Here is a 22,519-nt window from a genome sequence, read left to right on the forward strand (position 1 = left end):
TCAAGTAAAATGTGTACTAGTCCTAGTAATTTAAACGATTAAAGCCACTGTCTTACACGACGGTAAAATTGTTAAATATTTATTTTAGATTTAAAAAAAATATATATATATGTATATATAAAATATGCCTTCAAGAAACGGGCAGTCTTTGGCCGTAAAGTGTCGTGTGCTGTCGAAAATCCCTTTTGTTGAGTGACGTCTCAAAATTGATCACGTGATGCGTGACGTCTTTGTCCCCTTTCAATAGCAGAAATGGCTACCGCGGAAGTGGGTGAGTACTTGCAGAGTAGTGCTCGATTTTTCCTTTCCATTTACTTTCTGTTGGTGACTTTAACTACCTGTGTTGGTCGCGTCCTAATGAAATCTTTGCTTGGCTACTGTTAGCCCAGCAGTGAAGGGAAACGTATGAAACCAAAAGCTGTATTTTTTTCTAATGTCACATGCTACAATTAATAACTTGCTGGAGGTAGGACTGGGTAACATGGCTTTAAAATTAAACCTGCGGTTGTTTTCATAGAAATCCCATTCCGAATTCTAACAGATGATTTCTCCTTCAATAAACTATCAAGTAATTGACAATTTCATTGTTGAAAAGAAGCTTTATTCCCTTTTTTCTCCCTATATGCGATTTTCTTTAAAAATGTAGTCATAAAACGACATTTTCATTTTTTAGAGCGGAGGCGCGCACGGCTCGCCACCCTGTCTATCGCGGCCGTTGTCATCCTCGTGGGAATCCCCCTGTGGTGGCGGACCACCACCACGTACCGCGCCTGGTTGCCCGTGACTCTGATTCAAGAGCTGGCGAAGCTGCAGGTCATCATTTGTGGGTCCACCTGCGCCTCTTCCTCTGCCTCGTTTCCGTCTTTCAAAACGTGCCTCCTCCTTCTTCTCCTTGGATGCGGTCGCAGCTTCTTCTGAGTGCTGACGTGGAGGTGGTGTTTGCACGCGGGACGCTGACACCGGAGCAGCAGAAGAAGATCCCCGTGACACGCACGCAGGACGAGGACCACGACATTAACGGTAAGTTAATAAGGTGCGTCTTCGGCAGACGTTCCGAAGGCAGTTAGGCGGTTTCACTATCTGCACAAACTGCTGCTAAATTTCTGCTCGATCAAATTCCAAACTTGCGGGACCACTTAAAAGTGTCTGCAAAGTGTTGTTTCATTTTTTTCATTATATTCCAGGAGAGACTTCTTTAACTTACAGATATGAGACACGTTATCGCACAGCGACAATCATGGAGGAGGACGCCTTGAGCCAGCCAAGTGCTGTGGGTCAGTCTCACAGTTTACTCGCCTCACTCGCTTGCGTCGGGTGCTCTTTGGATTCTAACGTTGTATTGTCCGATCCTTTTGTGTCTCCTCTCACTGTAGCAACCGATCTTTCCCTGCATACGCTCAGCGAGAGTCCGTGTGGCTCGTTGGTGGTCTACGTAATCCCAGAATCTTCTTCGCTCCTGCCTCAGGTTCAAACTTGCGTATATATGACCTGATGATAGTGGTCGCGTTGATCTCTTGGATTCATTTCAGAGAATAAATGATTGGAGTCATATAGCCACCAAGAACAAGTACGACATTTTCGAGAAGAAAATAATCGGTCAATTGCCATGCGGCGAAACAGGAGGTGGACGTGTACGTCGGCCAGCGGCGGACGGCCTTGCTGCGCGTGGCCGCTGAGATGAAGGCGGCCAAGACGCCGGACCAAGTGCTGGCCGCCGTCGAGCCGCGGGTGAAGGAGGTGCTGCAGGTGATGTCGTTCAGCCACCACGACATCACGGCCGCCCTCGGCGACAGAGTGCGACTGAGCCCCGGAAACCCGCAAAGCAAAGTTGACAGCATGAGGGCCTTCAAGTCCAGTCCGGGTTAGGAGCACTGCGCCCTTTATACACACGACGCATATAATTAAAAAGAAAACGCACATTGACTGAATTCCTGGGTCATGTGCTGTTTGCCATCGTGTTGTTGCTCGGCTAAACGCTTGCTCGGCGTGGGCTTTGCCACCTGCTTTGTAGGTTACGAGATCACCTTCAGCCTGCTGAATCCCGAGCCCAAGTGGCACCGACTGCATTGGGACATAGAGGGCGCCGTGCGCACCTACGTCCAACCGCTGCTCTCCAAGCTAAGCGCCGTGGCGAACTTTAGCGTCGACTCGCAGGTGGCCGAACGATACGGATATTTGGCAGAATCAAGGATCACTTGTTTTTGAAATATAATTTCATGAATTGAACGTTTGCTTTTTAAATTTAGCATTGTATGTAAGAATCAAAACACTTGTCAATGGACCGCGATCATATGTTTCTGGTTGTGACTTTCTCATGCGCTGGGTGTTCTGGCAGATGCTGCACTACACCATGCTGGGCGTCAACGCCCAATTTGACGCCAGCCACGACGCATACACGCTAAGCGTCGAGAGCCTCGCGCACGTCATCAACCCCGTGGAGGCTCGACTGGGTAACTCGACGACCGGTCACTTGCCAGGCTTCCAATTTTTCCTTCCGAGTGCGTCAAAATGACCGTTGCGGTTCCTTCTGTTGATTTCTTCTGCGGCCAGGCTCCAACGCCGCCTCATCCAACGCGCTGCTCAACTTCCTGCTGTACGTACCCGACCCCCAACATTCGCCGCTCCGCATCCTCGATCACCAGAAGCGACGGGTCGCCTCCAATGCCTTTCACTCGCCGCGATGGGGCGGAATCATGGTGAGAGACGACTTGCGGTGGCAACGTTGACAGCTGGCAGGGACCTTCTATAAATATGCACCGACTCCACTCTATGCATTTTCTTTTCTGGAATTTTGGACTTTTCACCTCAGGTAATTTTTTTCTTGAACATTTTCAACTTGCCTGCATCTAAAAAGTTAAAGTTATACTTGTAATTCTGTGCAAAAATGCTTTTTATGTGAAAGTCACACATTAGTTCTTTTTACTCAGCTATACAACTTTTTTCCCTCAGAATGTTACCGTTTTTTTTTCAAAAACTATATATATATTTTTTATCCAAATTATTATTCTGTTTTTGCTAAAAAAACAAAACAAAACAGTTTTTGGAGAAATACTTGACTTTTTTCATCTGTATTTTGAAAGTATGCAAACTTTGAAGAGAGACTTTTTTTTCTACTGTATGTCAAACTTTGTCACTCCACAATGTCGTGTGCAGTGATTCATATCGGTCTGTTTTCAAAGGTGTACAACGTGAATGGCTTCTATGAAGCGAATGGAGAGGCTGTCGACGTCAACATCAACATGGCCGAAGTGATGGGCGTCTTCCTCGCACAGCTACGGTACCATCTCGCATCGTAAAAAGAATGACTTTGTGCTTGTCTGTAACATCATTTCGATAAATCTCCTCCCCAAACAGTCTGTTGCTGGGCGTGCATCCCTCGGCGCCTCGAGCCGGATTTTTGGTGGCGCCGCCCGACAGCTCGGGCCTGTCGGACTGGGAGCTGGACCGCCTCATGTGGAGTCGCAGCGTGGAGAATGTTGCCACGGCGACCACCACCATCACGTCCCTGGCACAGCTGCTGGACCAGATCGACAACATCGTCATCAACGACAACATCGCACAGCAGGTCGGACTCTAGTGCGTTGGTCGTACATGCGAATTTTCAAGAGGAAAGCCCCTTTTCAGAGAAAAAAAAATGTTGACCAAAAAAAAAGTCCACAAAAAAAGGGAAAGAAAGGAGAAAGATATACATGTGTGTATTATAGTCACTATTTTTTAAGCAGGTATTTTGGAGGGAATTAAATTAAGATTTTTTTTTTTTTAAACAAAAGCTTTTGAGACAAGTTTGGGGTCTTTTTGATTAAAAAAAGCTAAAATGTATATATATTTTGCAAAAAGTTAAATATTTTGGAGAAAAAGTTAGGAGGTTATTTTTCTGAAAAATATAATTTCAAATGTAAAGAAATGCATTTTTAGAGAGATTGTTTTACATTGACAGTTACTTAAAGTAAATAATAGCCAACTTTTTTCCTCAGGTCCTATTAATTGCAAAAAGGTAAATATTTTCTCAAAGGTTTATATTTTTGAGAATTTCTTTTCAATTTTCTTGAATCAAAATTTTTTTTTAACTTAATAAATATGACTGTTGACGGTATAAGGTTTTTCTAAAAAACACAACATTACTCACATAAGACTACAATATTTTCCCCAGCATATCTGGATTTTTTTTTTTCTTCTGGAAAAGAAACACCAAATTTTTGAGAAAAAAAAAAAAGAATCCAACTTTCTTGGTCTGTGATTGGCGCAGGTGTCGAGCGCGATGGCGTCGCTGCAGCTGGCGATGGCCGAGCTGGAGTCGGGCAACCTGGCCTTCGCCCTGCAGTACAGCAAAGAGGCCATCCTGGCGTCTGAGCGGGCCTTCTTCAACCCGTCGCTGCTGCACCTGCTCTACTTCCCCAACGACCAGAAGTTTGCCATCTACATCCCGCTCTTCGTGCCCATTTGCGTGCCCCTCGTGCTGGCGCTGCTCCAAATTATGTCGGAGGTGCACCAGAGGCGCAGGGACAAGCAGGCCAAGAAGGACTAAAGCGGTGAGAATTGCTACCTTTTTAGTTGATCCTTCAACACCCCCCCCCCCCCCCAAAAAAAAGCAAAAATCTCTTTGTTCTGTAGATTTGGAGTAAAAAAAAAAAACTGCAGGTACTGTACATGCATTTTAATGGGCAACAAAGTATTGTCTTATTTTCTGCATCAGGGATTTGAAGTGATTTTAAGGAATGCCCATTGCGACTGTTCAACACTACTACTGGACTACTAAATAATGTTTTGTATATTTGAAGTTATTGAAAAAGTAACCAAAACCAAACCAAAAAGTTACTTTTTCCCTTATTTTGTTTGTATTTATTTTATACAAGGTGACATGAGAGATGAGTTCAGTTCATCACAGTTGTGTCATAAATCATCTTGCTCCATCGAAATGAATTGAAATGCCAATAATGTGTTCTGTTGCACCCTAGCAGGGTGAAAAAAGAGAACTAATCTAAAAAACAAAAACAAATGTTTGTAATGTGTTTTAATAAGAAATGTTGTGGACACTTTAGTTTGAAGTGGAAACCTTTGAGAGAGAATTCAGCCCGCGTACCAAAAAGATTTGCTAAACTATACCATAAAAGGAACATGCCGTCTGCCATTTTTGTTTGAAGGAGCCATTTAATGGTCATTTTGTCCATTTCCGGGGGTCCTTCAAAGCGAAGGTCCTCATAACACCTTTATTTGTTCTTATTGTCGGAATGACGTCTGTCCACCTCGGAATCTTTTCGCTTCTCCCGCCACTGTTTGTACCGCATCCGAGTTTTCTTGTATCCGAACCTGGCGATGTCCACCATGAAGACCCACGCCAGCCCGTACATAACTACGCCGCCCAGCTTCATCACCACAGTGGTCCTAGGCGAGGTCAGCTCACAGTAGAACATGGCGGCGCCCACGCCCACCCGCACGGTGGCGAAGAGGAAGATGAAGAGCAGGTCGACGGTGTCGCCCAACAGGCTGTCGTAGCGCCCCAGCCGGCGCAGGAACCAGCGGGCCTGCAGCAGAGGGTTGGTGAGCTCGCTGCCGAAGATGACGGCGCACGTCTCGCACGCCGACACGCCCGTCAGCAGCGCCAGCAGGATGCCGACGATGCTGGCCGCGTGGTGGCCCAGCATGACGGCGCCTTCGCTGCCGAAGCGTACGCACCAAGCCATGTCGAACAGGAAGTAACCCAGGCAGACGCACAGCGCGGACGTCTGCAGAGCCGTGTTCTCACTGCCTGGGAATGACACGTTTATATGTAATAAAGACACATAATTCAGCGAAATAAATTCATCTAACACATCTCAGTCCGTGTAGTGGCACTTGAATTTCTGCCTAGCAACAAGTGGCCTCTTGAAAAACTTAATTCTACCTGGCAACAAGCGTCCATGCAAGGAAGACTAAATTCTGCCTGCCAACAAGTGACCATCCAATGAAAAATAGTCGACCCAGCAACAAGTGGTAGAACAAATGGCCTTTCAGATTTATTTGTGACTTCTACTTATTGATAAACTAAATACAAAAAAAATGCATTACTATGATTGTATGTGTGCGCAAATCTTCAGGCCAAAAAAAGTCAAACCCGGACTGACCTGCGTGTGTGAGGGGCCAGGGTCCGTCCACAAAGACCACGTACGCCGTCAGCGTCACGATGGCGACGCCGTGCGTCAGCGTGACGAGTCGACAGTTCCACTCGGTCCCGCGCTGAGGCGAGATCCGGCACAGCAACGCGTAGAGACCCGACCAGCCCGCCAGGCTGCCCAGAACCTCCAGCAGCGCCGCCCCCGCCCCCGCCATCATCAACGCACTGGAATGGTCATGGATTTCACTGTTATCTTGCCTGGTTCATCGCAACATTATGGCAAAACCCCAAAAAGGGTCACACTCAGAGTGCTACACAGGCTCCCTCTAGTGGTATCTGAAAGAATCACTGCCCAAGTACAGTTCAGTTGTATTTAGCTTGAAAGGTCTTGAGAGAAATATTCCAACAGTTGATGGCACACAACGCACACGCCAGGGACTGACATGCAGTTGGATTTGTAACATTGAAGGTAATTATTGATCAACTTAAAAGGCTCTTACCATGACACCAACAGTTAGTTTCCATCATGGCATCAGAAAGCTTGAAGATGACCATATTTCTGACAGGAAGGACCTCTGCGCACCTCCTCGCTCGCCTTCTTCCAAAGGTGATCCTCTTAAAAGATTACTGTCTCTGTCTGCTTGCCGACTCGCATGCTGCATGCAGCCCAGCTCGGATGAGATAACCCCCCCCCCCCCCTCAGATCTGACTACAGTACCTCTTACCCCTTCCACCTGGGGCCCCTACTCTAACTTTTAACTTTTTTATAACACATAGACGAACAACAGTTCACAAATCAAACGTATGGACAATTTCGAGTGTTGCACTAATTAATGTTTTTGGAATGTGGAAGGAAACTGGAGTACCTGGAGAAAACCCACCGTACCGCCTATAATTTAATAATCCAAATTTAATACATTATCTCATTTTTACTATGAATAAATATTCTCCATTTTATTTGACATATTTCAAAATTAAGAGTGTACATAGAGTGTATGTACAAAAAAGGACATTTTAGAACTCAAATATTTAATTGTTTTCATTTTCAATAATATTAATTATTGTGTACCAGCACTGAATTAAAAAAACAAATTTGCAAATGTAGAATTTGTTGCATGAATTAATGGTGTAATTTCGTAGTAAAGCGTTGGGAGGTGTACAAGTGCGCCTCTGTCTACCACGACTCAATGACACAGCAGACGAAGAAAAACGTAGAGCGGAAGTAAAAACATTTTCTTTCCGCGTTGGAGATGCCGGTGCATAAACACACGAGAATGACACTTGGAACCTTTTATCTCTAAACGTTTTCCTTTCTCGCTGAAACACACGAACGGTGGAAGGTAAATTTATCGCGTTTCGTGTGCGAATATTTGTGTCAAAGAAACACAAGTATTACTCTGCTGTCTGCTAGCATGCTAGCAGCACGACATTTAAAGTCCTTTAAGATCTTTGTGTTTGTATGAATGTGAGTTTATATTGTGTAGGCGATGTGTGACTCCGGGAGTATGTGTACATGTTTTTGTTTTTTTTACTCAATGAGTATTTTTTAAAATTATGCCATTTTTAATGTATTTTTAAATGATTAAATATAAAGTAGGTCTCATTGCCTCTGACCATTGTTGTTGTTAATTGATGTGTTGCAGTTCAGCATTATGTCCCTTCCACGTGCTCGACGGCGCCTCCTCTCCGCACTCCAAGTCCCCTGTTGCGGCCACGCAGCGTTCAGCAGCGCCTCGAACCCGCGGGAGAAACCTGACGCCGGCGGTCCGGTCTTCCAGTACGTGGGCCAGCACAGGAAGCCCAGGCACAAAGTGTTTGTGTGGGGCTTCAGCTTCACGGGAGCCCTGGGCATTCCCAGCTTTGTGATTCCCGATAGCGGGAGGAAAAAGCCACGCAAGTACCAGCTCACGCCTTACCGGCTGGAGACGGAAGACCAGGTAGGAGCACACAAAGGCGTCCCACCCCCAGCTGCAGTTGAGTAAATGATGATGTGATTTTTCTTAGATCTCTTCTGCCGCCTGCGGTTACGGCTTCACCCTCCTGGCGTCTTCCACCAAAGACGTCACCAAGCTGTGGGGCGCCGGCCTCAACAAGGACTCGCAGCTCGGCTTTCAGCGCACGCAGCGCAGCCGGCGTAAGATTAATGGCACAGAATTAATATTCCTCGTAGTAGTTGTAGTATTAGCGCAGGTCATTCTGTATTCATTGTACAATAATTTCAATAACTTTCAGTAATTTAATATTTTTTTTCTTAATTATGTATTTAGAATTGTGTAGAAGATATTCTTTCACATGATATCATTTGTTGTTTCAAATTATACACAAAATTCCGTTTTAAAATGATTTGTCATAATGATATATTTATTCTCACTTTTCATTTTTCATGCTCTTTTGAATAATTATTTCGATTTCTGATACGAAGTTCAAAATGATCGTATTTATATTTGCTGTTTTATTTATTTTGGATTTGTGATATAATTTTGCTATTTGGTGTGTTATTGATTCACTTGTTAATTCAATTGTTAAATTGGACTCGGAATCCCTCATATTGCGCCGATGACTAACAGCGTCGTCCATTTTGTGTGTGTTCAGATCACAGTTACGATTACGTGTTGGAGCCGTCGCCCGTACAGCTGCCTCTGCGTGAACCGCAGAAAACGCGCGTGACGCAGGTGTCATGCGGGCGCGCGCACACGCTCGTGCTCACCGATCGCGAGGGAGGTCAGTCACAAACCCCGTCTGGGAGGTTGAATCTTTCTACGTATCATTTCAATGAATAGTGATGACATTTTAAATGCTTGTATACTTTGTAGAACTAAATGATCTCTCATTGGTTTAATGTGTCCCCCATCGTCTTTCACGTGACGTGCGTCCCTCTCAGTGTTCAGTATGGGCAACAACGCTTACGGCCAGTGTGGGCGACATATCGTGGAAGACGAAGCGTACGGGTGTGTAGTTGTTCCTGTCGCTAACGCTGCGGCCGCGTTTCCAAGCTGACGTTTGGTCGTGCCTTGACAGCGGCAGTCACGTGATCCACAAAATGGAGGGCGTGGATGGCCGCGTGGTGCAGGTGGCGTGTGGACAGGACCACAGCCTCTTGCTGACGGAGGCGGGGCGGGTCTACGCCTGTGGGTGGGGAGCGGACGGACAGACGGGTCAGTTTGTCTAATATCGAGATTATATCTCTCCAGGTTATTGGACATCGTCTCATATTGAGAACTCTCAAGATATTTGGTGCTTGCAGGTCTGGGGCACCACAAGGTGTGCCCCACCCCGACCGAGGTGCTGGGGGAGCTGTCGGGGGTGAAGGTCCAGCAGGTCAGCACGTACGCAGACTGCAGCCTGGCCGTGTCCGCCGACGGACAGCTGTACGGGTGGGGAAACTCTGAATACCTTCAGCTGGCCTCCGTCACGGACACCACCCAGGTGAGCGTGACCAGATTGTAGGGAATCTTTCTTATTGATTGATTTATTTTTAAAATAATGTTTGTGACTTGTTGCTAGGCAAAATTTGACGGTTGCGCCTTTGCTTTCTAGATCAACTCCCCTCGTCGGTTGCCCCTGCCAGGCTGCGGTCGGGTGGTGCAGGCTGCATGCGGAGGCACACAGGTGGCTGTCCTCAACGGTTAGTCCGTCCAAACTAAAATATTTGAAGCAACAAACAAACAAACAAACAAAAAAAAGCGTCTTTTTTTTTTTCCTCCCACACACTTCTCAACCAACTCCAAGTCTTGACATCCTCTATTTCATCAATTGAATTCACTTCACCACGTTTCAGTTCAGCATCTTCAGCATCCGCACGCAATTTCTCCACCAATTGCATTTTGCCGTTTTTGCATACCTTATTTGCCTTTTTTTTTTGGTTTGTTTGTTTCAGAGCGAGGCGAAGTGTTTGTGTGGGGCTACGGGATTCTGGGCAAAGGCCCCTCGCTATCAGAGTCCGGCTCCCCCGAGATGATCCCCCCGTCCCTTTTTGGACGCTCTGACTTCAACCCATCCGTCGTTGTCAGCAAGCTCCGATGCGGCCTCGGTCACTTTGCCGCTGTCACGGGTAAATTGTGGGCTTCCTACGATGTGACGCCGCAACCGGGGGGAACGACTCACTTGATGTTTTTGGGTGATTGCAGATCGTGGCGAACTCTTCGTATGGGGGAAGAACCTCCGAGGGTGTTTGGGTATCGGGAAGAGGGACGATCAGTTCTTCCCGTGGCGAGTAAGGGAGACGCCGGAGGACACTGGGGGCATGAAGTTCACGATTAGTAAATACATAAATAAATAATCATTTTTAAAAAATTGTGTGCAATAAATCAAACAATGATAATAATAAATGAGGAGTTTAATTCACTATCCCGAAATAATTCATGCTCATTTTTCATGGGATCGTTCATGACCCCTACATTTATACTTCGTAACCAATGTTTTATTTTAATAAAACATATTAAATGTATTTAGAGAAAAAAAACACACTAAAATGAACAAAAAAAAACGATGACGCATTTTAGTAAGGGAAAAAAAAACTGCACAGAATAATGATGTTTCATGGAAGTGTCTGTGTTGTGTCCAGGTGACTGTTCCTGGTCAAGTGGTGGATGTAGCGTGTGGTGTCGACCACATGGTGGCGCTCGTCAAGTCCCTCCTCTGAGTTGGGATGCAAGAGCTCCGTCAAGCTAGCTGTGGGGTGGGCCGACCAAAATCCACTGAGGTGGGACTGGGGGGGGGGGGGGCGGGGTCCAACATGAAAAAGAACTCTTATGAACACTTGAAGCACCATCGGACGTTTGGAAAGCAACCACCCCCCCCTTTTTTTTTTTTTTTTTTAAAAATAAATAATGTGAGACACGATTAGGTTTGCCCTCATTCCTGATTTTTTTTTTCCCTCAAACTTTGGTCCTCTCATTTGTTGCTAGGCAGGATTTCTGGATCACAGTACACATCTAAATGACGCTCTCACTTTTTGCTCAGCAGAATTCATGGCAAAATTTCTGCTCCGTGCGCTGATGTCTTTTTTTTGGTGGGGGCGGGGCAAATTATGAAAGAAGAAAGGAAAAAAATAGTGATACATTGGCTAATAGTCAAAAATATTGAATGATTAAAATATTGAATGATTAAAAACAACCAAAAATGGGGGAAAAAATAGTGGTGAAAATAATGGCTACTTCAGTTGAGGACAAGCGGCATATAATTGAGCCACTGACAACTAGAGGGGGCCAACTCCATGTCAAGATCAAGGTCAATGCAGAACCGAATCATCATTGACAAATACTGTATCTGCACCCGAGTCCGGCGTGAGCGCATATGAATACTTTTACGACGTCTGATTGTCACGTACGGACTTTTGCCAGAATGTCAAGTCACTCTCTCACCAACTCGTCTCGTTCTTCCCGCACAGAAGGCGCCGGGAGTGAGACTTTGGAGCGTGCGCTTTCGCAGTAGGCCTCGCCGTTGTTGTTTTATGCAAAGCGTGCGGAGCGCGATAGGACGCGCGGCCGTGTATGCAAATGAGCGTCTCGGGCAGCCGCTGTACAAGCGCCAGACGCAGGTGAGCCTTCCTCCACTCTGGAAAATGCCAAAGTAAGTCCTACAAGTAGCACTAGCGTTGACGGATTCGCCATTCTTGCATTACTAAACAGCCACTTCAGGTAGGTTCTCACCCCCAACCCCCCCCCCCCCCCCAAAAAAAACTTGTTGTTATGCTTTGCTGGGAGTCTCCTTCGATGAATATTATAAGCAGCACATTATGTGGTGGTGGCGGTGAGGCCTCATTAGAATAACGCGGTGGTGATTTTCCTGAGCCTTTGTCCTGCCGATATGGCGTGTAGGAAAATCAGCTGAAGTGTGTTTGATCATCGCAGGTCAGGAAGATGAGCGCAGACACTCTGGAGCAGTCGGACGCTCAGGCGGAGCAGACAAGTGAGCCCATGTTCTACTCTCTATCCGAAACGCCTGGTTTGTTGTTTTATCTGCATGATTCGTAAGAGCAATTCACACTTATTTTTTTCTTTTTTTTTTTAAAATCCGGATGGTTCAGTGGTTAAGACTTGGGATGAGTCCTTGAACTTAAATGAGAGTCGGGCATTTTATGAGATAACGTAAAACCTCAAAATTAAAAAAAAAAAAAGACTAAGTAAAAATAACGTTATGAATTACACCATTCGAAATGACAATATTTTTCTTAAGTATGATAGTGTGTATTTATATATGAGTATATACACACTTGTATATATATTTACATATAGAGTATATATTGACACGTACGTGTACAATGATCTAAAAATCACACCGCGCGCTAAATGACCGGCGCTGATGCTTAAATCTGCCGTTGACTTCCACGGTGATTTTTAGACGCTCATCACCGTTTTGTTTCTAAAGGCAATTTTTCATTTGAAATAAGTGGGCAAGGCGTTGGCGTGTCGACATCTTACAAATTCCATTGACAAACCCGTGACGTTCTCATGAGCATTTGCAGGTTTGCTTATTGTAAAACCGACTCATCAAATAAAAAGAGAATTGATACGGTGTTGACTCCAACCATGTATTTTAACAAAATTGGCGCTTGCTTAACAACAACAACAAAAAAAAAACATAGGCGGGCTAATGGAAATCTAAAAAAAAAAAAAAAAGTTTGTCCAAATTTTTAAAAGTTCAATTATCACCGGCATAAAAATAGGGGAAAAAAACGCACTAGGGTTGACATCATCCCCCCCCAAAATTTGTCCATCCTTGAGCGAAGGCCCAAACGATAAACGAATACTGTACATCATTATGCGAAGTCTCGTCTTGCAAACAAGGATTGGCCCCCCTCGGACCCGCGGAGAACTCTCTGTTTGTGCGTGCGTGCGCGCGTGCGTGTACAGTGGCAGTTGGTCGCCATACCAGGATGGCCCTGAGGCTTATTTGCTGAGAAATGCCGGCTGCCTCGCGGCCGAGGACGGCAACAAAATACAAAACAATAAATGGGAACTGTCAACAGAAATGCAGAACTTCCTTTCAAACAATGGCACAGTGTTGCCGGTTGACCACAATAACGTTTTACCGACAAAAGAGTCGAATCCTCCAAAAAGTCTCATAAAGAGAGCGGACGTGGAATCGACATATTCCGATTCTTAGAATAAGCAAAAAACGTGCCACTCGGGCATTCGTGCGGCGACGTTCACCTCTCTGTCAACAACCGTGGCAGGAAACAGTCGAGCAATTTCAGGATGATGTTCCCCCAACGTACAATTGCAAGGAATGTAGAGTCCATAATCTCATCAAAAGCGTCCGAGAATCTGGAAAAAAAAATCACTGCAGGGAAACGGCAAGGCTGAAAACCAACATTGAATGGCCGTGACCTTTGATCCCTCGGGTGCCACTGCGTCAAAAAAGAAAAAACAAAACATTATCATGTAAACGATGGACGACTACGTAGGTGAGAAAAGCAATGTCGGTAAATCCAGTTGGGCGTAAGTAAGTGCAACTTCAAAGTCGACTATGCAAAGCAAAAGCCATTTCTCAACAACAGCCAGAAACGCCGCCGGCTTCTCTGGGGCCCCGAGTTGCATCCGAGACGGGCGCTGATGCAAAGTGGGAAAAAGTGTTCTGTGGTCTGACGAGTCCGTATTTCAAATTATGGTTTACAAAAAAAAAAAAAAAAAAAAAAAACGTCACGTGAAATACGACGACGGAATGTTGAACAGTTGAAACAAGCCAGAATGGGAAAGAATTCCACCCGCAAAGCATTTGCACATTTATTGGGGCATTTATTCGCGACCCGCCTGTATCAATTTCCAAACGCATGACCGTCAAGTTTTTCGACCCCCAAGTGCGTCGAATGGTCTTTACAACTAAGGGCAAAGATAGTCCCGGTACGCGGACCTTCATGCGGAGATGGAAGACCCTGCGCAGGGCAGGTGTGAAGGAGCCCTCGTCTCCCAAAGCTGTTTGGAAGAACAAATATGTATTCTTCGTCTCCCCCGTAATGAGAAAATCGCAAAAAAGGTGCCAGCCCTCGCCTGGAGTGAAGGCTGGCTGGATCCGATTGATGTTTTTACCACCCCGTCCCCCACCCCCAGGTTCACAGAGTCCTCATCTTTGATGGGAATGTTTGCAGGTTTTTTTTTTTTTTGGTGAATATTTTAGTTTTAATTGTAGCCCTTCTAGCTAAGGCGTGTGATCATTCCCAGATATACATAAATAAATACTTATTTCGATACGCAGCCACACCCGTCGGGAACTGGAACATAAAAACGCACCGTGGTGAATGTGACCCTTTGCAAAAAAAAAAAATGGATCAACACTAATTACGTTTTTTTTTTTTGTTTTTTTTTGCTCCCTCCACCCACGTTCTAGTACAAGTTCGCAAAATGTCCAACAATCCAAGTGTTTCAGTGCAAATAAATAATGATGACCACAACTCAATTTGAAATGTTTCATGTTGAACAATCGTGCCAAATTAGGAACGCTTGCATTAAAAAAATAAAATAAAATACAAATCTCAGCCGCCAATGTCACTTGAAATAAAATGTCGCATTCATTCATATTTATTTAAACCAGCGTTACCCAGTCAACTATTGCAATATTCATTTTTAATGTCTTTTATTACAGTCATTTAAATGCGGTTCTTCTTCACAAGGCAAACATGAAAATATGTCACGCCATGAAAACTAAATAAAGGCTTTTTTTATTGTCCGTTCTTCTGAATCACAACTTTCAAACGGGTCATTATAAATGTTTTGAAAATGTGATGCAAAAAAAAAAAGTTGGTTTCTAAAATGGCATAATTTGTTCTTTAGTTTGACAGAAGTACAGGCTCGTATTTAATTAAACAAAATTCAAAAATAATAGTTAAAATAAAATAAGGCATATTTTCATTCTATATCATGCTCTCCCCCATATTTCATGGAAGCCACAAACAAAAACGCGATGTATAATTTTTAATTAAATTTGGATGTTTTTATTTCATAGTTACTTAAAAATCCATGAATAAAATTTATTTATTTACTTTTTTAAAAATAAATAACACTTGAACATGCCAGGTGAACTTGACCGAAAACTGGTGTTTTTTTTTTAATTGTAATTTTTTCCCCCTCGTGTGTTAGAAGCTATCCCTCCTCTCGAGTCACATTTGCATTTCATGGTCATTTTCATACTGGAACTTTGCCATCCGGCCTGCTTGTCCTCAGGCGGGGGTGGGGTGGTTGGTGCTGGGGGGCATTCGAGTTGGCGGGGGCGAGTGGTCCGCTGTTGGGTTTGGAAGTGGATTTGCATGATGTGATGTTCGTGTGTCTGCGCTCTCTCTCTCTCTCTCTCTCATCTCACGCACACCCACGCACGTATAGAGAGCCCCATTTGACATTCAAATGGGGCCACACCCACCGAACACTCCGCTTCGTCCGTCAGCATCCCCACACACTGAACTGTGGCCTGTTTCAACGTCGATGTATTATTTACGTCTATCTGTGTGTGTGTGTGTGTGTGTGTGTGTGTGTGTGTGTGTGTGTGTGTGTGTGTGTGTGTGTGTGTGTGTGTGTGAGGTCACGTCTGCCTTGTAGTTAAACGAAATCAGTTGCACTGGTCCCAGCATTAGGTACACCCGCACTTTCCCATTTGTCACTCCCACTTGAAGTTTACGATAAAACTGACTCGTGAAACCAAATACATGGAACATTGTATGTACTTAAACACCAAACTACATACAAAATACAAAACGCCGTAGACAAGCTAACATCAATTAGCATTGATGTAGCAGCAATTATAAACCGATGAATATTTAAACACCCAAATGTTCCGCCCAGACTACGGAAAGTCCGCTATCTTAATGTTTATTCAATAGAAAAGACCACAGAGAAGCTAATACAAATTCGCATTGATGTTACAGTAATTTGTAAACCTTTTTAATTTATTAACCCTGTTTATTTAAACTCTAAAATGTTCCAACAAATCAGCAAAGGTCCGCTAGCTTATGCTAAAAATAATACAAAACGCCATACACACGCTAACACAAGTTAGCAGTGAGGTTGCTGTAATGATAAACCTTGAAACATTATTTAGGTAAACCGTAAAATGTCCAACGAAACCAGCTAAAATCCGATCGCTTCACGCTAACATGAAAATTAGCATCAATGACAAACGTCCAGACAACTGCAACTTGAACACACACAACGAGAGTGTACAACACCAAGTCCCTAAACTTATTTGCCTCTTGTGTTTGTTCATGTCAAAGTTATTATTTTGCAAAGGCATCCTTTCTTTCTTAATTGTTATGACCTAATGTGAGGATTAAAGACCTTTACTCTCTTCTTGTCTTTTCAGAGCAAAAACGAATCGGATTCCATCGACAGGTAAGTCACTGATATATCCATTTATTTATTTTCTTTGAGGCTTTTTTGACTGTTTGGCAAATAGATGATAAAAATGAGCGACTGATTTAAAGTCAATGATTTTTTTTTTGTTGTTGTTCTACGGCAGCAAGGACAACAATTTAGCACTTATTAAAATCACGATGAATATATTTTAAAAAAAGATTCATGAAAAATATTGACTAGAATTGGGCTTTTTCACAAATAGGGGTTGTTGTTCTGGGGGGGGGGTTATACTTGAGAGAAAAAAGTTGAAATCAAAGTGCTGTTTGGTGGCAGCTGACCTCATTCACTTAACAACGAGCAGGAGTTCGGCAGATAGTAAACGATTCTCAAAAAAGAGGCGTCAACCCGTTTAATGCCGCCACAGTAGACGTTTGCGGTCAAACTAAATTTAAAACAAAGAGAATTAAACATGTAGTCAACCAGACTATGTAACTTACAAAAGTCTGTTAGCTTCATGCTAATACCCAGTGCAAAATGCCATCGACGTGCTTGCGTAACAAGCATCGCCGTCGCAGTAGTTATAATCCTTTACGTAACAGATATTTGAAAACAAAAGAGCGAAGCAACACATATAGACCAACGACATTATTTCAATTGTGTTTAATGATGTGATGGCTGTAATCACCTCTCCACGCAGCATTTTGCTTGAACGGGACTTTCAGAGTCAAAACCTTTTTTTAATTGCACAAGCCGAGAAAGCCGTGCAAGATAAGCATCCCTGTTATTGACCGCGCCTTTACTCCCGGAATTCATCCTTTCATACACTCTTTTTTTGGGGGAGACAGACAACATCCTTAAGGACAAACCCTCCCCCGACACTTGTACCCCTGCCCCCCCCCCCCCCCCCCTCCTGTCAATAATGACTCTCTCGTCCTTCTCTCAGCACTCCCGAATCACCTCAAATAGTTTGCAGCTATTTGGCAACTTCTCCAAACAATTTTATTTTTTATTTTTTTTGGGCAGCGGGGACTTTTTGTTTCCACGTGTTTGTTTATTTATTTTTCTCCAGGAAGTGTCACTGCTTTCAGGGGGTGCCGTGGGTGGCGGGGTTTAGTCTGCGTGTGTGTGTGTGTGTGTGTGCGCGTGTGTGTGTCTATTTGCATAGTAGCTCGCCCAAGGGGAGGGAGTCTGTCATTCGTATCTTGTTTAGCGACCAAACTGGTCCTGGAATAAGCGAATACACACACACGAAGACGCAGAACTGCATGCACTCGTAACCTTACAAGCACGCGCTGTACTTTTGGTGAGATGTGTCACTCTGCTTTGCGGCGGGGTGTCTGTCGTTGCAGATAAAGACCGAGGACATCAACGACGCGTCCCACCTGAGTTCCTCGCTGAAGACATGTCACATGACGCAGAGCCCCGCCATGCACGCTTCTCACATGACTGGGGTAAAAGGAAATATCATAAAATGAGGAAAAAAAAACAACAAATCTCCATGAATTGATTGACGGGTGGATGGCTCGATGGTGTGTCGTGGTGGGATCCAAAGTGATCGATGGTATTTATCAATGGATGGAAGCATGGTTGGATGGGCGGAGAGACGACGTATGGATGGCGCTGGGATTCATTAAGAATAGGATGGATGGATTTACATCCATACTTCCATCCACTACCTATGCAATAATCCTGACCGTTGCCGTGGCGATCAGGACCTGACGTCCCTGCACAGCATGCAGCAGTTGGTCCTGATGCCGCCGTCTCACCTGTCGTCTCCGCCACCCTTCCTGCTGTCCCAGAACCCCCCCAGCCACCAAGGTGATGATCGCCGCTCCAAAAAACAAAAAAAAATTAATAAAAAAGTCGCCACACGATTAAGTCCGCCCATCCGATCAAAAGCCGCTTCTTGCTGTCCACCGCAGCTCTTCTGCAGCAGAACCTGATGTCCCTTCCGGTGCAGAACCAGAACAGTCTCTTGCAGCATCAGCCCGGCCTGGCTTTGACCCCACAGGTAAAATGTACACACGGCGTTTACCATCTGTACCAAGCTCGACATACAACACGTGGATGTGAGATTTAAAGTCGTGAATCATTTCAAGCTGGACCTCAGCGAGCTTCCTCCGAGAAGCTCTTCATTACATAAACACGATACCACATGGGGGGGGGGGGGAGAAAAGACTCGTTTTGTTTTCTCTTGCGTTCACTTGATAAGCTTGAAGCAGTGTTTCGTGACGCGTGGGAATCTGAGCCAGCAGTTGTCGTTTGCGACGCAGGTGATGAGTCGCTCGGGCCTGTTGGGCCCGTCGATGGACAACCAACTGGACATGTCGCACCTGCAGATGGCCAAACACATGTCGGTCCCGCCCCAAGAGGAACCCAGCGACCTGGAGGAGCTGGAGCAGTTTGCCAAGGCCTTCAAGCAGAGACGCATCAAACTGGGCTTCACGCAGGTAACGCCGGCCGCCCTCCGAAAACATCCGCCGCCGCATCTGACGCCGTCGCGCGACGTCTTGCAGGGCGACGTTGGCCTGGCCATGGGCAAACTCTACGGCAACGACTTCAGCCAGACCACCATCTCGCGCTTCGAGGCGCTCAACTTGAGCTTCAAGAACATGTGCAAGCTCAAACCTCTGCTGGAAAAGTGGCTGAGTGACGCAGGTAGAGCGCGCGCGGGCTCCTGTCCACACAAACCCTACCAAGGCCAGGTTTTGGGATACGCATTATAAAAATTAGACCAACAAAGATTACAAAAAAAAAAAAATTATAATAAAATAAATCCCGAAAAACAAAATAGAGGGGCTAAATTGAGAAATAAACAATTCAGATCATGTGGTGGAAGTTGTTCTAGTAGGCTTTTCCTGACATTATTATTCTTATTTTTTTTACTTAAATCTGTAATGCCCTAGGCTGTGGGTAAGGAGAGCCTCATTCGCCAATCCACTTTTCAGCCGCAAAGCTCTAGAAAATGTACACTTTTTTTGATCATTTATGTTATTAAATAATTGACTAATCGACTTATTGTCAATATTCCAATAAGAACATTTGTAAGCCATTTTTTTCACAGTTGTATTTCTGAAACAACTGGTTCAACTGTCATTCAATTCAACTTTTTTAAAATGTTGGTTGCACTTTCAGAAAGCTCCCCGTTGGACTGCATGAACAGCGCCGCCTCGCTGCCGCCGCTGATGGAAGGCTACGGACGCAAGCGTAAAAAGAGGACCAGCATTGAGACCAACATCAAGCTGACGCTGGAGAAGCGCTTCCTCGACGTGAGTCGCCACATCCGTCCAATAAAATGCAGCTCTTGAGTTGCCCCCCCCCCATTTATTTATTTATTCCCCCCCCCCCCCCTCGATGCTCCACTTTCTCTTGACATCACTTCTCACGGCACCGCTCAAAACGGTCGCGCCTCATTCCGAACAAGCCAAACGGTGGGCCCTCTTGTGACTTTGCAGAACCCCAAGCCCAACTCGGAAGAGATCACGCTGATCTCGGAGCAGCTGGCCATGGAGAAGGAGGTGGTCCGGGTTTGGTTCTGCAACCGGCGCCAAAAGGAGAAGAGGATCTACTGCCCCGTCACCAGTTTGCCCGTCAAGACGCAGAGCTACAACTCCAGGATGGTCAGATTCTGTCACGTTACTTGCCGTCATTTTCATTCAAATGAAATTCATGACCAAACCGAAGCTGTTACAGTCTTAGCAAATACAATCTTGAGCATTTTTAATGACTAAATTAATCGATAAAGTCATGATAAAGAGCGGCACTTATTCTACCATCACTATTATAGATAAACCTGATAAAATTATTCATAATAATGCAGAAATTGGAGTATAATCCACTATTCAGTATTTTTCATGAAACAATTGATTATACAATTAATTATGGTAAAAAAATACATATTGTTGCATTGTAAGCAATTATATTAAAAAATGTTTTTAATAATTAGTCATTTATCAGAAGAAGAACAATGGAGGGTCATGACCATTCCACGCAGCATTTTTAAAAGACACGTCATTGGGCAATTCATGAGAATTAAAATAAGTGGTGTACTCAAATGCGAAACGTTTTGTCATTAAAATTCACAAGTTTGCATTTCAGTTTGATTTATGATGAGCAGATGACATATGAAGAAGGGAATCCTCGAAACTCATTTTCACGCGTCTCTTTACATTCATTCTTTTTTTCTTACACTCAATAAAATGGTCCATTTTTTCCATTCCCCCGTTTAGGCTGCCGCCGTGTCGCGATCGTACAGCCCACTGGCTTCGGGCGGAGGTAAGCAGGCGCTCGCGTACCTCCGATGCGTGTCACCCAAACTGACGCGCGCCGGGATTTTTCTTGAAAAGTCTTGTTTTATTTTGCAGTTTCCTCCAATTCGTCCCCGAACTGCGTCAGCCGGGAAGTTTCTCCCGACAGCCTGTCCATGTCCTCGGCCTCGTTAACGGCTCACGTCAACCCGGCGTCTTACAGCACTCCGGGGTGAGTAAAACGGCAGCCGTTTTAGCTCTTCCCAATTTACCGATAGCGTCCAACATGGTTCCACCGTTGCCTGCGGGGGACATAACGAATCCGTGCCTTATAACGGTCGTTCGTCGTAAACCCTTTCCGACAAAAAGGCCGCCAACTACGATGGGGCGCTGTCTCAGCTGTATGTTGATTCGCATATGAGTTGAACCATTGAACCGCTGCTCTGTATTCATTATGAAACATATTTATGTGACGTAATGCTAACTAATATTATTTTTCATCTGCGTTGATGTAACGTGGGTTCATGTTGGTGTCCGTGCCGTGCCGGGCCGGGCCGGATGCATGACGTTGGGGCTTCACGGTCCTCGATGGTCTCAAGCTATGTGTTGCCATCTAGTGGCATCTCAAAGCATAGTTTGTTTTAAATGGATGCGTTGGTTATTAAGATTAAGATTCCTTCTCGATCCATTTCAAATCAAAGGAAGAAAAGTCATCATGCTAATCCATTTGCCACGAATCTCATCACCTAAGCACCACATTTTGTTACAATGAAGTCATGAATGAGTTAATTGGATTACTCAAAGTAACACAATACTTACATGTGTGTCTGTATGTGTGTGTGTGTGGACTTTCCAGGTCGTGGTACCGGTGGAATTCGAGCGGCTACCCTCACTGATGCACTGCAGCCATTTAGCGGACTTTTCGAAGGATGTACAAAAAAAACTAAAACAAACAAAAAAAAAAAGAAGTTTGCGAAGGAGATAAGAACGTTTTGACATTGAAAGGCGTGCGGAGGGAACATCAAAGAGATAAAGATGAAGTCTGAAGACGGTTTTTACAGTCCAGCTCATAAGCTTTTACGTGTGAGACTGTTTGAAAAAAAATCGTAATATTTCAGTCAGAATGTACATAGTGAGGAAGAAGCGCTTGCGTCGGGAGCCATCGCACTTGGACGCGTGTTGGTCTCCATGCAATTGGTCGTTTGGAACTGCTGTCCTGCAGGCAGTCAAAAATATTTTCTCACAACGGCAGTGGGCTCATTCCATGTTCGGACAACACAAACTCTAGTTTTCAACGCTACTCTGAAACACAAACCCATGTTTTAAAGCCACCTTTGAAACCCTAACCCGAGTTTGTGAACCCTCATTTGAAATCTCAACCTTAGATTTGAAGTGGTTCTTAACTTTGTTCGAGGACCCGAACCCAACCAGTTCATATGCATATACACCGAACCCTTCATTAGTGAAAAAAATATATATATACAGTATATATATATATATATATACTGTATATACAGTATATATATATATATTTTTTTTTTTTTGAAATTCGAGACGTAAAAAAACGTTCATTCAAAACAGAAAAAAATTAATAAAATTTCAAGACATAAGTAAAGGTTTTTTTAATTGTGCACAAGATGAATCCGCCAGTGATGGCCAAGCGGGTGTGTCAGAATTAATTGATATGATGAGTTGGGTGAGCCTTACCCTCCATGGCAGAGGCTCTGAGCCGGATTAATCGAAACCCCCGGGGGAAAAAACCCCGCCTTGTATAGTAAGGCGTTTTTTTGCCCCAAAAAAACAACCATGTATAGTAAGGCGTTTATTGCAGAACAAAAACGACCATGTATAGTAAGGCGTTTTTAGCAGTTTTTGGCTGAAAAAAACGACCATGTCTA

At 44.5% G+C, this 22,519-nt stretch overlaps 4 protein-coding genes across 9 annotated transcripts; 3 read left to right on the plus strand and 1 right to left on the minus strand.

The window, feature by feature from the left end:
• Positions 1-212: 212 nt before the first annotated feature.
• pigs (phosphatidylinositol glycan anchor biosynthesis, class S) lies at positions 213-6,214 on the plus strand. Of its 2 annotated transcripts, XM_086131191.1 has the most exons (13): positions 213-271; positions 674-813; positions 909-1,020; positions 1,185-1,274; positions 1,374-1,465; positions 1,621-1,861; positions 2,012-2,154; positions 2,336-2,450; positions 2,551-2,696; positions 3,180-3,277; positions 3,355-3,565; positions 4,247-4,529; positions 6,075-6,214. In XM_086131191.1, exons 1-12 carry the CDS (start codon positions 253-255, stop codon positions 4,523-4,525), a joined length of 1,686 nt encoding a protein of 561 aa, XP_085987317.1. In that variant the 5' UTR covers positions 213-252; the 3' UTR covers positions 4,526-4,529; positions 6,075-6,214. The 2 variants fall into 2 exon arrangements, with proteins under 2 accessions (XP_085987317.1, XP_085987316.1); XM_086131190.1 differs by lacking the exon at positions 6,075-6,214 and having other exon boundaries at positions 4,247-5,128.
• On the minus strand, positions 5,129-6,723 carry LOC147194105 (TLC domain-containing protein 5-like). Its single transcript, XM_086131196.1, has 3 exons — positions 6,592-6,723; positions 6,102-6,316; positions 5,129-5,746 (listed from the first exon to the last, which is right to left on the minus strand). Exons 2-3 carry the CDS (start codon positions 6,307-6,309, stop codon positions 5,208-5,210), a joined length of 747 nt encoding a protein of 248 aa, XP_085987322.1. The 5' UTR covers positions 6,310-6,316; positions 6,592-6,723; the 3' UTR covers positions 5,129-5,207.
• rcc1l (RCC1 like) lies at positions 6,465-11,088 on the plus strand. Of its 4 annotated transcripts, XM_086131195.1 has the most exons (12): positions 6,465-6,560; positions 6,658-6,698; positions 7,735-8,028; positions 8,096-8,225; positions 8,684-8,812; positions 8,973-9,039; positions 9,110-9,246; positions 9,336-9,517; positions 9,629-9,716; positions 9,969-10,142; positions 10,219-10,350; positions 10,656-11,088. In XM_086131195.1, the coding sequence occupies exons 3-12, from the start codon at positions 7,744-7,746 to the stop codon at positions 10,760-10,762; spliced, it is 1,431 nt and encodes a 476-aa protein (XP_085987321.1). In that variant the 5' UTR covers positions 6,465-6,560; positions 6,658-6,698; positions 7,735-7,743; the 3' UTR covers positions 10,763-11,088. The 4 variants fall into 4 exon arrangements, with proteins under 4 accessions (XP_085987321.1, XP_085987318.1, XP_085987319.1 ...); XM_086131192.1 differs by having other exon boundaries at positions 6,560-6,698; XM_086131193.1 differs by having other exon boundaries at positions 6,560-6,698; positions 10,219-10,304; positions 10,656-11,083.
• A 515-nt stretch (positions 11,089-11,603) lies between these two features.
• Positions 11,604-21,967, plus strand: pou2f3 (POU class 2 homeobox 3). 2 transcript variants are annotated; one of them, XM_086131029.1, is made up of 13 exons: positions 11,604-11,730; positions 11,944-12,001; positions 16,382-16,410; positions 17,724-17,825; positions 18,087-18,192; positions 18,297-18,385; positions 18,648-18,824; positions 18,891-19,032; positions 19,510-19,643; positions 19,830-19,994; positions 20,604-20,649; positions 20,739-20,853; positions 21,478-21,967. In XM_086131029.1, exons 2-13 carry the CDS (start codon positions 11,953-11,955, stop codon positions 21,515-21,517), a joined length of 1,194 nt encoding a protein of 397 aa, XP_085987155.1. In that variant the 5' UTR covers positions 11,604-11,730; positions 11,944-11,952; the 3' UTR covers positions 21,518-21,967. The 2 variants fall into 2 exon arrangements, with proteins under 2 accessions (XP_085987155.1, XP_085987154.1); XM_086131028.1 differs by lacking the exon at positions 11,604-11,730 and having other exon boundaries at positions 11,803-12,001.
• Positions 21,968-22,519: the final 552 nt, after the last annotated feature.

This window comes from Hippocampus guttulatus, chromosome 15, assembly GCF_054856545.1.
Source record: "Hippocampus guttulatus isolate MCC_2025c chromosome 15, RoL_Hgut_1.0, whole genome shotgun sequence".
NCBI classification, from domain to species: domain Eukaryota; kingdom Metazoa; phylum Chordata; class Actinopteri; order Syngnathiformes; family Syngnathidae; genus Hippocampus; species Hippocampus guttulatus.